The 18,177-nt window shown below is 41.7% G+C and overlaps 1 protein-coding gene across 2 annotated transcripts in view; it reads right to left on the minus strand.

Annotated features, from left to right (window-relative positions):
- Window positions 1–11,711, minus strand: part of EFEMP1 (EGF containing fibulin extracellular matrix protein 1) — a 65,943-nt gene extending 54,232 nt beyond the window's left edge. For both annotated transcript variants that reach the window (XM_062209475.1, XM_062209474.1), the window contains exons 1-4: window positions 11,604–11,711; window positions 10,096–10,183; window positions 6,317–6,365; window positions 5,768–6,157 (exon numbers count right to left, since the gene is read on the minus strand). In XM_062209475.1, coding sequence (XP_062065459.1) covers window positions 5,768–6,157; window positions 6,317–6,365; window positions 10,096–10,176 — 520 coding nt within the window. In that variant the 5' untranslated portion in view covers window positions 10,177–10,183; window positions 11,604–11,711. The remainder of the gene's footprint in view (window positions 1–5,767; window positions 6,158–6,316; window positions 6,366–10,095; window positions 10,184–11,603) is intronic.
- Window positions 11,712–18,177: the final 6,466 nt, after the last annotated feature.

Here is an 18,177-nt window from a genome sequence, read left to right on the forward strand (position 1 = left end):
GTATATTCTTAATGTTTTCCCTTCACTACTTCACGTATCTCATGTCAAGTATTTTGACTCTGCCTCTGATTTATGTAGCAGGATACAATATCCTGAATTTAAGTTAGGACATTGGTTCTCAGACTTGATCAAACACCAGAATCCTGGGATTGTTAAAATACAGATTGCTGGGTCCCACTCCCAGAGTTTCTGATTGAAGAAGTCTGCTTCAGGGTGTAGGAATCTGCATGTCTAATATGTTGCCAGGTGATGCTGACACTGCTGGTCTGCAGTCCACAGTTTTGGACTCATTGAATTTGGTTTGTCTTTTGCTACAGGAGAGTGATCATACTGACCTCATCTATCCTTCCACCTCAAACAGTTATCATTCAATTTTTATGAAGAAATTTTAAAGACATTTTCTGAAGCTATGAATCAGATGCACATACTATTCACAAATGCATATTAAACTGTCTTCAAATGACTAAAAATTCAGTAACTGCAGTTTTGAAAATTAGGAAACAATGCTACATTTTCAGAAGGGTATCAAGTACTGTTACTATACCGTATTAGCTTATTTCAAAAGTAATTAAAATTTCACTATAAACTCAACTCCAAACCATTTATATGGCTTTAGAGCATTTTCAGGTACTCAAAGGTAATTACAACCAAAAACAATGAAGAACTGTAAGCAGGATAAATGCCTACTTTACTTTCTGCTTTAAGTACTTTTTTAGGTTAATATCATAATTTACTCAATTATAGTCTTCCTTTTGTAAGATATCTATTTTCTGAGATCAAAGTGCTTCACCGAGCTGTATAATTATATGTAATGAAAATTAGGCATTTCCTTACAAAACTAACCCACGCAGCCAGAATGCTAATGACATTAGTCAGGATCAACAAAAGGACAGTGTTTTAAAGTTTGGTAATAACAATGCCAGGTATGTAGAGTCACTTGATTACACTATAATTTTTTTTTTTTATAAGCAGAGTTAGAGAGAGAGAAAGAGAGAAAGGTCTTTTTTTTCCCCATTGGTTCACCCCCCAAGTGGCTGCTACAGCCGGTGCGTTGCAGCCAGCGCACTGCGCTGATCCGAAGCCAGGAGCCAGGTGCTTCCTCCTGGTCTCCCATGCGGGTGTAGGGCCCAAGCACTTGGGCCATCCTCCATTGCCTTCCCAGGCCACAGCAGAGAGCTGGACTAGAAGAGGAGCAACCGAGACAGAATCCGGAGCCCCAACTGGGACTAGAACCCGGGTGCCTGGCGCTACAGGCGGAGGATTAGCCAAGTAAGCCCCGGCGCCGGCCACTATAATTTATAAATCCTGTTTTTGGATATGAGATCATTTAAATTGGAAATGGAAGAAGTCAAATAAAGGTGTCCCAAGCATCTGAGAAGCTCAACTTGTTAGTTCAAGTTTCCCTTTTTAAAAGTAGATGTGTAGATAAAAACTTCTTTCCTTTTCAAAATGGTATTTTGTTATCCTTATGTTTACAAAGAAATGTGCATGGATACTACATGGTAGAGAGCTCTTTTTAAGCCTGAATATAACTCGTTTGTTTCTTTATACACTTTATATGTGGAAAAGCATTTTTTAAAAGTGTTTTAGTTGCCTCTGTAGCATAGGTAATAACAGTAAGAACAAATCCAATCATTGAAAATACATCAAAATTGCAAAAAATTAGCAATCTGAGACATGTACAGTACATGTGGTAAAATTTTTCCAAGCAGAAATGTGAAAAGATGAGCCAAATATGGTATGGCATACATCTAAGTATATGCATGCTAAAGTCTGAGTCTCCTGCAGGTGTGATGTTTCAAACAATGCGGAGACCTGCTCACTGGCGAACTGGCAGGGCAAAGAAAGGTCCTGTCCAAGTAGTTAAAAATCAGTGAAATTTTCATTTTGAAAGTTCAAAACAAATTGAAAAAATAAAAACCTCACTGGACAAACCAATTGGTGAAAAATGTTTCTAATCTTAGAACTTGCTCCCTCTTGGCTATGAGGTACAGAGGATATGGTTGTAGGACTAGGCTAGGCTGACCAATCACCCTGTTGGCTTGAGATTGAGGTATTTTCTGTTACATGGAACTATTAGCTTTAAAACCCAGACAGTCCTGGTAAACAGAGATAGTTGAAACTCTAGAGTACGTTTTCACTTCTCTCAGTGACACCTTATTGCATACGAGCCAGGTACCACACTCTAGATTTGGCTCCATTGGACATTTGTACTGGGCTTACTCATGGATGGTACAGTTTCTACAGCAGGTGAGTAGTCATATGTGTAGATCCTGACCAAGTCTAGTAACAGCTTAATTACCAGCTATGCAAAATGCTCTATGTTTAGTTTTTTCAGAGTCTAATTAAGTGAACAAATTCTTGGGCAACCAGTGCTTTCTCCTTCTTGCCAGTTCCCAAATGATTTTTTTTTTTGCTAAAAAAATGGAACTCTTAGAAAGTTGTACGTGATTAAAAAAAATCCTTTCTCTATGTAAACTAATGATTTGTAACTCCATCTCCTTTGAAGAGGATTACAGAAAGGCTATGCAATAAAAACTCAGAAAACTCAAGATGAGCCGTCAATGGATTATAACACACTCCCTATTCAGGCAACTTCCTTTTGGCATAGATGAATATTTGTTGTCTTTGAGGTAGATAGTATCTCTTGGGATTAATTAATTTCTAAAACTATATGTATGACTTCAGTCATATAATATTGAAATGATCTTTATATAATTTTATAGCTGCCAAGGAAAACACCAGTCACATGGAACTCTGTGACCAGAAGCACCCTCATTTGGCAAAAATTACTTGAAAAAAACTCACTGTGGCTTGGTCTTCGGATGTTATATTACATTTCAAACCTTGTTTTTGCAAAAACGGAAAACTCAGGAAAAATACACAAAAAGGAGTAAAAGTGCCATTTAAAAAATTAAACTGTCAAAGCATGGAGAGCTGATTAAAAAACATATTTATAAATCATTGCACACTAAAGGATCTCATAGTGTTATTTCAGTAATTAGGAGCCTTCTGTGACATAGTAGATTCAAAGGCACAATTGATTTTAAGACTGAAAAGACAGATTTCAGCCCTTACAAGAAAATGTTCTCAGTTTTCAGTTATATAATCATAAACTGTACCTGTTGAGAAATATATGTGGAAAAAAGAAATAATTTTTATACATCTGACTCATTGCTAGGCATTCATTTATTCTAATTCAGCCGACCATGGTAAATGTGTTTGGATTATTGGGCATAAGTATGCAACATTTAAAAGGGAGTGGCGATCTTTATTAAAACAGAAGGCTCCTCAAACTCCACAATGATGTCAGGGATATAGATCCTCAGAGTATGTTATTGTTTTAAGTGGAGGTCTCCACACTTTCACATTGGTTATAAAACATGATTTTGTGCTGCTGGCCTGGAATGAGAAAGTCATACATCTGCAGGCAATTAGAAGAACTGGACTGCATGTTTGATTAGCTCAATAATAAACGGGCACAAGTGTTACTCGACTTATGTTAGTCAGATTCCCTAGATAGATTATCCTGTTGTTATCATATGAAATAACCCCCTTTTATCAACAATTAAGTAAATCCACATTTATGGGCACTTTGCAAAATTGTGAAGTGGGAAGAAGTCCAACTTAAGCCTTAAGTCATCCAAAAAACTTTTAACCCTGCTTTCAGTGGTACAGACCCCTATCCCAAATTTTAGAAATTGACTGAATTAAACAGAACAGTTTGGGTTGGAAATATCCTGTGTGCACACAATAAATATGTTTTTAACATCTTCCCTAGAGGAAAGCATTTAATAGTTTTAGTATATAATCAAAACAGAAGAATTAGAAATGTTTTATTATGTGAAAGGTAATTCACTTTGTAACATAGTCTAAATATTTTACATAAAAATAAAATTTCATTTTAATTGTTTGAAATACAGTTTTTACTGTAGCCAGTGCATGTTGTTAATGTTAATATGTATTTAATTCTAGAACTTCCTCCTTCAGTTCTAAGCATTGTTCTTGAACTCAATCTTAAGTGTCAATGATGAACTAAAAACTACCTTAGGAAATGACCCTTTCATTTATCTTGTTTGTTTTTTCTCCCAAGTACCATTAAAATATGCAGCATCTGAAGTGCTAAAAATAACTTCATGGATAAACATCAACACTTTTAAAAAAAAATTCTGCAAACCTTTTTTACTTCAGGAAAAATACCACTAAACCTTCTGACCTAATTTTATATTTAAATAATGCCATTAAATGTTAGTTCATAAATAAAGTCAAGGTATTTTTATCACTATTTACCCAAATGTTCTACAGGAATAACTTCATCAGTTTATCTCCTTGACATCCTTAGATTAAATATCAGAAGATCGAGCAGATGCTGAGGCATTCATCATCAATACTGGAACTCTGACTCATGACAGTAACACGAAACAGATGCTAATGTGATGTGCCCTCTGAAAAGTGACACCGTCCCAGCATGGGTTAGCTCTTGATGTGGGGTACTTAAAATTTGAACATAAAATATAAAATAATGAAAGACAGATCATGAAAGTTTTTCTTCATTTATCAGCCATTTAAAATCTAGCATCTCTTACACAGAAGATAAAACTAAGCCCTGGTGAGTGAGGGCAGCATCCCAGGGCACAAGGAGCTGTGTCTCCTACTTCAGGCAGCAGCTGCAGAATCCTCACTGAGCCCTTCCATGGCCTGGGAGAAAGGTGCTCTCTTCCTTGCTCATAATTGATCAGAAGGTCAGAGATCCTGGGCCCTTTCCACTGGCCTATGTGTAGCATGCACTCATGTGGTGGTGACAGGGAGCCCGGGGAACAGGGGTATACCCATTGGTTACACTGTCACCTCACTAGGCAGCTCTGAGAGGGTTTGCTAAGAAGAAAAAGGGAAACAGAATCCCTCAGCACAGTCCAGTTAGCTAATATCTTACATGTCTTCAAAGCCTGAGATTCTTATCACTTTGCTAGCATGAGTCTACAGCTGTTTCTAGAATACACACTGATGTGTACTCTTTGTGCAAATAAACAGAAAAGCCCAGGCAGACGATGCCATGGTGCAAGTGATAGAAGCGAAATGTGCTCAAATGAGAGCTTTACAAGAGATATAAATGTGAGCAGGGGAGACTCCCTCCAAGGTATTGAAAAGTGGGAGCCCCATTCTTTATTCCTGAATGAGGAAAATAAGTCAGCGGCAAGTTCACGGAAAAGAGGCTTGAGAAACCGAAGGGCAACATTTATGGAGTAACTTGACAGCACAGTTTCAAATTCCAAGTGAATACAGTGATCTCTGCTTTAGCCAGCCAGGGCTCTGGCATCTGCCTGCCTGGATTTGAAGGCCAGCTCTGCACTTCCCACCTGTGTGGCCTCTGCTTCTCAAACTTGGCTCCACACTGGAACCACATGGGGAGCTTTAAAAAAATACTAATGCCTGGAACCCACCCCTTAGAGGCTGTTATTTGATTGGGCTAGGGTGTGGCTTGGTCATGAAGAAGTTTTCAAGGCTCCCAATTGACTCTGTGGGTAGCTAAGGTTGGGAACCACTGATGAGTTGCTAAGGCACAGTTTTCTCCATTGGAAAATAATGATACCGATAGTAACAGCCTTTGAGGAACGTTGCAGTGATTAAATATGATGATGTGTAGAAAAAGCACCTCGCACAATATCCAGCGCAGGGGAAGCCCCCACTCAATGTGAGCTATTATCATCCTTCCCACAAGATGCACTTGGGCAAGAATTTTGTTGTTAGTAAAAGAAGTCATGCTCACCTTGGCACACGTTATGCTCGCTCTGCTCATAGCCTGCTGCGCACTGGATCCGGTGGGAAGGGTTGGAGGGAATGCGTTGTGGGTCGGCTGGGTTCCTCCGGATCACGAAGTTGTTTCTGCCAGTCTGCACTTCAGGGCCTGCAACTGCAGCAGCACTGGCCACAAAACCACCCCCAGGCACCACTCCACTGGCTGCCATGCTACTGGCAGCTACACCCCCGGTGGTTGCACCCGAGGATGCTTCAGCGGCTGCTGGTGTTTCTAACTGAGGTTGTTCATTATTGACAATAATCTGGGCTGTTTTGGGAAGGCAGAGGTATCCTCCATAGTGGTTGACACATTTCATCCCACCTTTGCAGGCATCTGGGACAATGTCACATTCATCAATATCTGTGTCCAGTAATAAAAAAAAAAGTCAGAATTCTTTTGAGAGGGAAAATCATGTAAATAAATGCTCATGCCTTTCTGGAATAAGACAAACAGTGCAGGGACACATGAGAAGGAGACAGAAAGCTAAATTCAAAGGGGAAGTTTCTGAAGCTGGCTTACCTTTGCATTGCTGTCTTACAGGGTCCCACTCATATCCATCAGTACATTGCTGTGAAAACAACAAAGTTGGGGCCAGGACAGTTATTGGTGGGTCTGCTCCCTGAGCAGTCCTTCTAAAACTTCATTCTTACAGAAACTATCCTTGTGCTAGAATCCAAATATATGATGGGAGGGCAGGTTAACATTCTCTGGCTTGAAGTTTTTTAAGGACAAGTCTGTGCATTGGGCAGCTCCAGGGGTCCTTTCTTTATCATCAGTTGCCTAAACTCTTCTCTTGGGTTTGGTCCAGTTGCTCATCACCATCCTGATAGAATTGTAGTCTTTCTGTCTTCAGGCTGATCTTTCCCAATCTTTCTAACTGCTCTTCTAAAAAATGTAATTTGCTCCACTTTTCCACATTATAAATTTTACTACAAGGAATTCAGCCAAGTTCCTTTTTTTTTTTTTTTTCCCAGTCCTTAACTACTAAGCCATTCAGACATCTGACTTTGCTTATCTTTCCCACCTGCCTTTCACACCCTGCTCTGCCTCCTAGCTTCAGTTCCTGTGGGTCCTCTGCACAAACCATCCATCAGGTGCCTTCTCACACCAGGCATTGTCCTAGGCTCTGGGAATGGCAAAGGTGGTGATGATTTTGGCCCTCTTCTGAAGAAGTTCACGGGGCAGAATAGCAGACAGACAGGTTGACAAGTTGGAGCAAGAGTGTGTGGGGAAGGAGTGAGGGGGCTCCGCCTGGGACTGTACGGTGGGTGTGACAGAGCAGAGGAGGTAATAAGTGGACTGGGTCTTACAGGAACAGTAGGAATTTTCTAGGGAGATGCTGGAATTCTAAGAAGAGGTGCCATTATGAGCAAATGCATACAGTGTTCAAGAGGGAAGGATCTCCAAGTAGTCCTAGGTGGGGGAGAGGTTAGAGAGGGTAGGCAGGACCGAGTCTGGGAAGCCTCTCTGGCACAGGGGACAATTCGATCCTACTTTGCAGATGGGTGAATCTTCAACTTTATGCCTAAGGACTACCCAGTGTGCTTATTACACATGCATATCCGTGGGCTCACAAGAGGATCTGATGCTGTAGGTGTGGGTTGGGGTCTGAAATCAGAATTCCTTATGAGCATCCGTGTGATTCCTATACAGGCTGTCTATGGGCCACATCTTGAGAAGCTCTGCTGTCAGTGATAAGTAGCTCCTGAAGAGTTTTTAAGCTTACGAAACAATTTGATTGGATGCTCATTAGCATGGGAGCAGTGAGCCAACAAGTGAATGCATTCTTTTAAACAGGACTGAGAGTTTCTTAGGCACATGCCAGATGCTTGGTAAGTAGATAGTGTAAATAGCAGAATGGATGCAGATATCAGCTTAGATACTTCACAGCTATTTAAAACTTCTCAGGGTGAATACTGAAGTCACAGCTATCCCCAGACTAATTCTCTTCAGTTTCCCCAACACTGTCCAAGGTACAACCATCCTTCTTACCACCTAGGATTACAACTTTAATTCCAGTCCTGACCTCCCCCCACCCCCGCCCCCATTGATTGTCCTTTAAGCTCTGCTGACTTGTGTCAATTTCTACATCTATTGTATTGGTACAAGCCTTCCTGGCCTCCTGAATGGGCAAGGCTTGGTATCTCTACATCCATGACAATCTTTCTTGCTTTCTTGAGTCACTCTACCTGACTCGGGTGCCTCTCGGGCCCTTCCTTATCAATATGAGGTCATAAATTCCCTTAAGAACTAGCATAGAGTCCTATATTCCCCATTGTATCAGCACCAACACCAATCAACTCCTTGCTTTTCCACTTTAGCAATTTATATAGTCAAATAGTCTTATTTACACTTTAGCAACTCTGTAGTTTTCAACAGTGTCTTTTTTCACAGAGTAAACTCCCTGCAGGCTGAGTTGTCTTGGGAAACAAAGCTAAAATTCTTTTGATAGTGATGGAAGTTGCTTACACACATATTTGTCAAGTAAAGTAGTTAAATGGACCCTATTGTCAATATGGAAGGGGAAGTGAAGCTATCGTGACTACCATTCCATCCTTTGGAAAAGTATCTTTCAAGCCAGGCAAAAAATGCCAGTTCACTTGAACCATATGTATGGTAACTAGAGAAGGCTTGTGGTTTGTTGTAGGTATTTAGTTCCAGTGCATTTAATATGGGTCTACTATTAAACAAGCCTAGACCAAATTTAGCTTCACCACTTGCTGGCTGTGTAGCCTTCAGCAAGTTAGACACTCTCTGATCTTCAGATCTACTATCAGCAAAAGGAAGATGATGCTACTTGCCTCATACTTTGTGGCAAGGATGAAAGGAGACAGTGTCTCCACAGTGGGGTACTCAAAAATGGGGTTACTTCTTGTCCTTTAACCATGAATTACTTAACATAGGCAATTCAAAAGAGGATAGACCTAATCTTAGCGCTAAAGGGTTCATGACAATAATAACGAACCCTGTAGTGTTTAATCCACAGGGAACTTCCTCTGCTAAAAATAAATATGATTTAGGTAATTAGCAAAAGGAAGGGGGTATAGATAAGCAACTGTAAAAGCAATAAAATCTCATTTGATGATTATAAAAGTGAGTAGTGAATTTAATTTTAACTCCCTGAGATGGTATTAAGTTTAGTTGGAATAACAAAACATTTTCATTTGAAGATAAACAGCACATGCATCCATTTTTCTTGCTTTATTTATCTTCAGCAGGGGAAGTAACTGCATTTATCATCAAGTTAACAAAATATTTATATTAAACTATTTTATTTATAGTTGATCTGAACAACGGCAAGGAACATTTACCAAATGAATGCTAACATTCTAGGAATAACATGGTACCTAATGTTTATCATCAGTAATTGACATTAGCTCACTTTTAAGAGTTTTATTTTCAAAATTTTTCACATTCTTTTGAGTAGGATTACTTAATTTTAAATTGGGAGCAAATAGAAAAATGTGTTTTTCATACTCGAATCCAGGACAAATGTCATTTGCTTCACAGCACTGATTAAAGACAAGAAAACATAAAGCAGAGGTGCAAACTCATAAGTGAGGTAAGTGTGCCTTGTTCTGTTCTTTCTGTATCTATTCCTGGGAGTGGGAGGGGCCAGATGATATGTTCAATGTTTTATTAAACATTAACTGTGTTCATGCAGTTAATTAAATATTAGTTGGAAACATCAGAGATGCTAATTAGAATACGCAAAACTGAGTTGCACAAACAGCATTTTAAAGCCATTTTAGCAAATCCTGTACCCTAGTAACACACAAATTGTATTTGAAGGGTATATATATGAGTTACACTATATATATATATATAGCCTTTATAAATGCAGTGAAGATCACTTACAAGTCAATATATGTCACAACCACAAACGTTGTACAGTGCTTTCATGTCTAACATTCTTATTTAACTTGAGTGTATAGCTTTTTATCTGCATGTATGAATAAGCAGGAATCCAGGTTTTTGGATTCCTTATACCCGTTAAATTATTGAGTAAGTTAGATATGTACAGCTTACTTTGGTCCTAGTTTTAGAAGAGATCCCTTTTCTGGCCTCACACAAATCAGTACATTTTGGTCCTCACTTCAGGTGGTGGTCCAAATGAACTTTGGAAAGGACCAGTAGCAAGTTATGAAAAATTTGAAATGTGAACTATGGCGAAGTGTTGTTTATTTTATTACCCTCCACACTGCACAGCCCACATGCATTGGTGGGGATGGCTGAAGCCTTACTGTGTCACATAAGCCCACAAAACCGCACTTATCTCAAATTCCATCACCCCTTACCGTGTAAGTGATGGTTTCTTCTGTGTCCTGTGACTTGACCAGCACCAGAGTCAGCATAGTTAAGAAAAGGGCTTTCAACATTGTGAATCTTAACGAAAACAGGACAAACATGTTTAGTACCAGCTGCAGGGGAAACAAAACTTTACCAGAGAATGGAAATTCTGGGGCCAGGGGAGGCTGAGGCTCCACCAGACCCAACTTCCAATCTGCCTTCTCATCTCCCTCCCTCCTCTTCAACCTTCCCCACAACCACCAAAATGAGGCGCAAGCACCCTAACGCGGCTTCAGAATTGCACTGTACTTTTCTCCAGCCGCATATGAGGAATCTTCAAAAGGTGCATGGAAAAGGTGCATTCTGGAAAAACTGCATGGGCTTCAAAATTTTTTTTTTTTTTGCACCAAAAATAAACATCTTTGAATTGCATTTTCCCATGAGTTTTTTGAAGTCTCCAAGTATATTCAAAGGCTATTCAGCATGATTTTATACTGCACCTACCCAGTGGGCTCCAGAAGATGAAGAGGGAAAAAATACAGTAATCAATCTCAAAGCGACAGTGTATTTTTTTTTTTTCAGGGCTAGAAGTGGGGCAGATCTCCCTGGAAGGTTAAAGCATTCCCTATATGCATACCTCCAGCGAGTGAAGTTACTCGAGAAGTCAGCAAAATTCGTGCCAACCAGTCAGCATTATCTTGGCCTCAAACTTTTAGTCTATTATTATTATTATTATTATTATTATTATTAAGACACGTACCTAAACAATCTCCTCCTGGTTCTGGGAGAATGCTAGTGCTGCTTCTCACATCCCTCTGAGCTACTTCTCGCATAACCTCTCCTCCTCCCCCCGCACAGTCTCTCAAAGTGGGATTCCCACTCCCTTCTCCACGCACAGCTTTGTTCGAAAGCCCCGGGTCGAGTCGTGCGGAAGAGCAGCCCGGGGAGTCTGATGGCTTTGCGGCTCAATTGTCCTTCGGTCCCTAACGTGCTACATTCAGGGACCGGGGCTGCCCATGGCCTGGGCCCACGAGCGCATCACAGCCCGAGGCACCAGTCCCGGGGCGGCCGGCTTGGCGCCCACGGGGAAATAAGGTTTCTTTCTGAGCAGCCGGCGACCAGGCGGCAGTGCCTCGGCCACTCGGCCACTCGGCGCCGCAGCTTCTAAGCAGCTCCTGTGGAATCCAGGTGCGGCGGTGATCTCGCACAGTGGTTCCCTGGAACCTTCCAAACCACGTTTCGGGGCAAATCCCTCCGGCTGGTCGTCGGCGCGCACTCTTATGCCCATCCCAACTTCTGTCAGCGGAGGACTGGCTCCTGCTGACAGATCGCATTCCGAGCCGCGTACCTCCACCGCCCTCTGCCAGCCCTGGGACTCTGCGCAGCCCCGGGGCAGTGTTCGTTGGGGGTGAGAAGGGGGCTCTGCACCCCTCAGGTTACCCCAACTCACTCTCCGGCGCGCGGCCCCGCGGGCACTGGGCGCTCTCGGGGCGACCCCCGCGTCGGGGGCTCCTACCTGCGCGGCCGCGCTGCGCTCCGGGCCCGGGCAGCGAGGGAGTGCGCAGGGGAGGGCAGCCCCGTGGGTCTGAACTGGCGAGGTCTGGCAGCGGCTGCAGCTGCAGGAGGAGGAGGAGGAGGAGGAGAAAGGGAGGGAAAGGGGGAGGGCAAAGGGGGGCGGAGGAGCCAGCGGAGGGAGGTGCGAGCGCTGAGTCAAGAGCGAGCCGTGCTGCTGGGTCCGCGCCCCCTGCGCCAGGGGCCTCGGCGCCGCCCTGGCCTGCCCGGCCCTTGCCAGCGCCTTGCTCGCTCGGCACACTCCTCCGGACCCCAGGCGAGACAGGGCGCCTTGGGGATGCTTCCAGCCTCCGGGGACATTTATGGAGTCCCGGGGAGGGGAAACTTCTAGAGAGCCATGAGGGTCCCTAGAAGTTGCTTAATATTTTCTTTTTGCTGGTAAGTGAATCTTAGGAGAGTAAATGAAGCCCATTCATGGAACTAGTACTGTCTTTCGGATTATTTTGAGGTGGTGTTTAGTTTTCAGAAAGAGAAAAATGAACACCCATTCATTCATTCAACAAATATTTGTGACCTATAATGTACAAGTGTTGGGAACTGGCCAAGTACAATTCACACTAACCAAATTGTGAGGTAGGGATTTTGGTCTCCCATATTTCTCTTTTGTGTGTCCCTTTTGTCACCTAAATCTTTTCTTTTCTCCACTGGTTCACTTGCCAGGGTCCCCAGAACTGCTCATTCGAATTTGGGCATTTCTCTTTTACCTTTTACAATAATGGTATAATTTCACGAATCTGCAGAAGAAAAAAAAATTACAGATTTTTTCTGACTTCATCAACTCACACCGCACAGATCGCCCTTATCCCTGAAACTCCCACTGAAAAGTCAGAGTAATAGTTTGCTTCCAATGCAGCTGAGTCTCTGAGAACTGAACAGCCAATGACAAGGGTACTTCAAAAAGTTATGGAAATGTGTAGCATGATAAAAACTATGCATGGATTTCAAATTATGTTGCACCCAAATAAGCATTCTCAAATTCCATTTTCTGAGGAGGGAGGGAGGGAAGTATGGCTATCTTAAAAAATAGTCCATTTTCCATGATCTTTTAACCTCCCTTGTACAATTTCATGAATGAGAGGACATATGCATTGAAGGAATTAAGTGACAGGCAGAGGTAACTGAGCACAGATTGGAGGCTGCAGGAGAGTCAGGTGGAAGCTGCTCTTCTCATCTCTGGCAGATCTGGGGGATTTCCTAAACCTTGCCAGTTTGGAAGTGAGCTACCCAATATTGGACAAGGTCAGAAGAGCTCCATGACCTTCTCTGAACCTGACTAGAGTGCACTGGATTATTCTAATTTCATTGATGATATTTGCATAAAATTCTAGCATCATCATTAATGACCTCCAAACTTTTGTCTTTTTTAAAGGATCTTTGTTTTTGGTACAGAAAAAAAAATCTTTCCAGATCTTTTCTTTTATTTCATTTGAACTCTCTCTCTCCATCCCGTTCTCCAGAAAAATGAGGTAAAAACTCTCAAAATGCTGTCTCCAGTCTGGACCTCTCCCTGTACATCCACCTCCTGACTTGTTATCTTCATTTGGATATCATCTGGACTTTTTTAAAAAAATATTTTATTTATTTATTTGAGAGGTAGAGTTACAGACAGTGAGAGAGACAGAGAAAGGTCTTCCTTTTGCTGGTTCACTCCCCAAATGGCAACAGGTGGAGCTGTGTCAATCTGAAGCCAGGAACCAGGAGCTACTTCCTGGTCTCCCATATGGGTGCAGGGGCCCAAGAACTTGGGCCATCTTCTACTGCTTTCCCAGGCCATAACAGAGAGCTGGATCGTAAGTGGAGCAACTGAGACTTGAACCGGTCCATATGGTATGCCGGTGCCACAGGTGGAGGATTAACCTACTGTGCTACAGTGCCAGCAACTGGACATTTCTTAGAAACAGGTCTGCTGTTCCCATTCTCTCCCTCAACTCACTCCACCCACCTGCTTCTCCACCTCAATTCATAGCAACTTCATTGTTCCACTTGCTCAGGACCATGGACTGATCCTTTATTTCTTTTATCCTCACATGTCCTATATTCATCTTTCAGAAAATTCTGTTGACTCCATCTTCAAGATAAAATCCAGAACAGGACTACTTATCATCATCTTTGTAACCTGCTGTAAGGCACCACCATTTGTCACCATTTGTCATTGCAACAGCTTCTTAACCTCACTGCTGCTTATACCCTTGTTCCCTTGTAGCCTTTTCTCAGCAGAAGTTCAGGTGCATGGAAATAGTGTATGCACTCTTTTATGTCTGGGTTCCTTCACCCCGTGTGTTTTTGCGATGAATCATTGTTAAGTGTATCAGAAGTTCATTCCTTTTTATTGCTCTGTAGTAATCCATTGTGTGGATATATCCTGATTTATCTGTTCACCTGTTGATAAATATCAGTATTATTAGTGAATAAAGGTGTTATGGACATCCACATAGAAATATTGATGTAAACATGTGTTTTCTTTTGGGTAAATGCTTAGGAGTGGAATTGCTAAGTCAAGCCAGTAGGTGTATATTTAATTTTATAAGAAAGTGCCAAACTGTTATCCAAAGTGAGGTTACTATTTTACATTCACACCAGCAATATGTAAGAATTCCCTTTGCCCAATATCTTTGCCACCATCTGGTATTGTCAGTCATTTACTAGTATAATATTAGCTATTCTAGGGGTTGTAAATGGTATTTCATTGTGGTTTCATTTTACATTTCTCTGATGTCTAGTGATACTAATCTCTTTTCATATGCTTATTGTTCACCAATGTCTTCCTTTTTTTGAAGGATAGATCCAAAACTTTTATTCATTTATTTGTTTTTTTGTTTTATTACCTATAAGAAGTTTTTAAAAAGAGTATTCCTGCAAATACTTTGTCAGATATATATATATATATATGTGTGTGTGTGTATATATATATATATATATACATATATATATATACATATATATATTTTTTTCTCCTAGTCTTTGCCTTTTCAGGTTGTTTGTACTACATTTTGAGAGCATTTAAAAATTTTATGAGGTTCAGTTTATTACATTTTTACTTTATACTTTGTCCTTTTTTTGTCCTGTTAAAGAAATCTATCTTGCACAAATCATTTCTGCTCGCCACATCTCAGTTCCTGTGTCTGTAAAACTCGAAGGGTAATAGACTCCAGTTCTTAAAGTCCCTGTGAAGACTGAGTGAGACACTCATCTAAGACATGTGAATGACTGCTTTTAGAAATTAGAAGGTATGGTCTGGGGGTGTAATTGATCATTCCTCCACCCTAAGGCAACCTTCCCATTCTGACTAGTCTAAATGTGATTCAGTTGGCCATGATGGCCGTTCTAAGGCTGTTGCTTCATAGGTAGGCCATTGCCCCAAGTGGGACTAATCAGAATGAAAAGGATGAGTTTCTTTTCTACAGTAGGGGAAAGACTTTGCAGGCTGACGATGAATAGGAAAAAATTGAGTGTATTGCTCCAGCTGCCACTGGCAGTCATGGTGCAGCTCAGAAGTTAGCCAGCCCAAGGCCATAGGTGAGCCATGCTGTGTGTGGCCAACAAATGGGAAGAATGTGGATGTCCACTCATTCTAGAGTCCAGGATACTTTGAGTGGTCCTCCATGATGTTTTAAATTAATTTTAAAATCAGAGGAAAAAATCCTGCCTGGATTGTATTTTTCTTTATACTAATACAGTCATAAACTATAAATTTTTATCATAGACCGGCGCCGTGGCTCAATAGGCTAATCCTCCGCCTTGCGGCGCCGGCACACTGGGTTCTAGTCCCGGTCGGGGTGCCGGATTCTGTCCTGGCTGCCCCTCTTCCAGGCCAGCTCTCTGCTATGACCCGGGAAGGCAGTGGAGGATGGCCCAAGTGCTTGGGCCCTGCACCCGCATGGGAGACCAGGAGAAGCACCTGGCTATTGGCTTCAGATCAGCATGGTGTGCCGGCCGAAGCGCACTGGCTGCAGCGGCCATTGGAGGGTGAACCAACGGCAAAGGAAGACCTTTCTCTCCGTCTCTCTCTCTCTGTCCACTCTGCCTATAAAAAAAAAAAAAAATTAAATTTTTATCATAGGGAGAACCCATGAAGATCAAAGTGTCTAGCAACCACTGAAGCTGTAATGTGGCCCTTCAGAACTTTTTAAGTCAGCCAGACATAGATCTTGTGCTACCTCTGCACCTCCAGTTTTGGATAATATATCTCCTATGGCTCAGGCTAGTTTGAGGCAGGTGTTTAGTTCCTTCCTAGCCCAAGAAAGCTGCTTACTTTGGGAATTCTGCCTCTTGTGATGTGTTGAGCCTGAGCCATGCATTTCAAACTGTCCAGCCTTGAGTGTTTCTTATAAGAGATAGCAACTCAGCCTTTCTACTTCTAGGTGAGCCAACTAATAAACCACTTCTGCTAGGATCAGCTTCTAAGTATGCCTTCTGTGTGTATGTGTGATTTTCACAGATTTAAGATGTGCCTTCTCCCTTTAACAGGGACTGCCTCAAGAAGACAATTTTAGCTTCTCTTAATGTGATTTGAAAATTGACTGGTAAACAGGTTTTTAAGGGGGCTCTTTGCTCCCCAGCTGCCAGATATTACATTATAAGTATCACAAAGAAAAGTTTATAGGATTAATTTTTCTTTAATATTTACCTTTTAAAATTATTGAAAATAATTCAAAATGTCAAGAGCCCACCTGACCTTTAATTTATTGAGCCACAGGAAGTGGGTATTTGGCCTTCAGTTAAGATGTTAATTAATACTCATTGGAGTACTTGGGTTCAAGTCCCAACTCTGCTCTTGATTCCAGTATCCTGCTAATGTAGTCCTTTGGAGACAGTAAGTGATGGCTGAAGTAGCTGGATTCTTGCCACCTACATGGGAGACCTGGATTGAGTTCCCAGCTCCTGACCTATGAAGGCCAGCCCCAGCCATTGCAGGCATTTGGGTAGTGAATTGGGGGGATGGGCTCTCTCTCTCTCTCTCTCTCTTTCTCTGTTTCCATCTCTCTGCCTCTTAAATCATAATAATAAAATAATTGAGTCATAGAACCAATAAGTCCTTTGGTTAAAACCTGAGTAAGCAAATCCACTGGTATGTGTGGAAAAGTGAAATCTATGAGAAAATGAATTCAGATAGAAGAGGTAAAGATGGAACAGTTACATGAGGATTAACACCCAGGACTTCTCCAGTTTTCGCACTAAATGATATGTGTCCTGGGAAACCTCTCTGTCCAAGGCAAACCTAAAGGTTTGTGTAGTGGGAAGTTACAGTGGAAAGCAAATGGGACAAGTAGCCAGAATTTCGTTCTGGCCATGCTCTAGCTGGTGGGAATGTAGACTGGCACAGCCACTGTGGAAGACAGTGTGCAGAATCTTCAGAAACATCAATATAGACCTACCACTTGCTTGAGTCTGTTCTGCACATGTGTTAGGGCAACAACATTTATCTAGAGTTACTGTATTTTACTTGCCTGTTGCCATCACATTGCACTTACTGCAGTTATCACGTTGCTTTTGCCTGTTCATCTATTCTGTCTTCTTCTAGTACAAATATCCTGGTTTTCCTTTGGAAGCCAGGAAATATATGAAGGGAAATTGCCTAAAAAGGCTCTAAAAGAGAGTTATGGGGAAATGGCCCAGTGCCAGCATAAGAATGTCAAGACTATTAGGCCTGCTATTGTGGCAGAATGACTGCCTGCTGTAGTGGTTTACGTGGGTTCTGTGTGCTGGTAAGACTGGGGTCACAATGAATACTGTTCCATGCTCCTCTGATTGTAAGCCAGCCCATTCTACCAGTCAAGACTTTGTGAGCTACAAGGCAGGGCAGAAATTGAGGCACCCTTAAGCCCTTATTTTATTTGGGCTCTTTACCTGTCTTATACTTACCTATCCTTGAATCCAGACAGCATGTTTTGAATTACGACATTTCCAGTGCCCATGATTTGCATGGAGTTTTTTTTCCTCTGCTGATTGGATGAGCATGTACCCAAGCCTTGTGTGTCATAACATCAAATCTCCTGTAACCACAGTGATTGGTCCAGGAATGGCAGACACACCCTAATACACTTCCAGTAAGAGGGCAATAGAATATGAGACTTGGATACAGAGAGCTTGGGTTTCAGTTTTAAGGGTGCCACTTGTAGACTTTGTGAATCTAGGAGGGTTACTTAACCTCTTTGGCCCTCAGTTTCCTGGTGTGTAAAATGAGGGGGCAATGATGGTTTGTTCCTGTAGAAGTTTTTGTGAGTACTAAAGAAAGAAAAGCATACAAGCCCCTTAGTACTGTTCCTTGCCTATAGCTTTTGTTGCTACTGTTATTGTTACTGGTCATGGTGGCCTAACCCAGACTGGTCTTTGCTATGAGCTTAGTAAATCAGATTCATTGTGTGATAAGATGGATTATTAAGTTTAAAAATTCTCTTCACATGCTGCAGTTGGTGCCTGGATATTGGAAATGTGTAGCACCAACATAAGCAACATCAGAGATGAAGGCATTTTTTGAATAAATGGCTCTGAGGAACCTGAAATTCCAAAATTAAAAT

The sequence above is a fragment of the Lepus europaeus genome, chromosome 13 (genome assembly GCF_033115175.1).
Source record: "Lepus europaeus isolate LE1 chromosome 13, mLepTim1.pri, whole genome shotgun sequence".
Classification (NCBI taxonomy): Eukaryota; Metazoa; Chordata; class Mammalia; order Lagomorpha; family Leporidae; genus Lepus; species Lepus europaeus.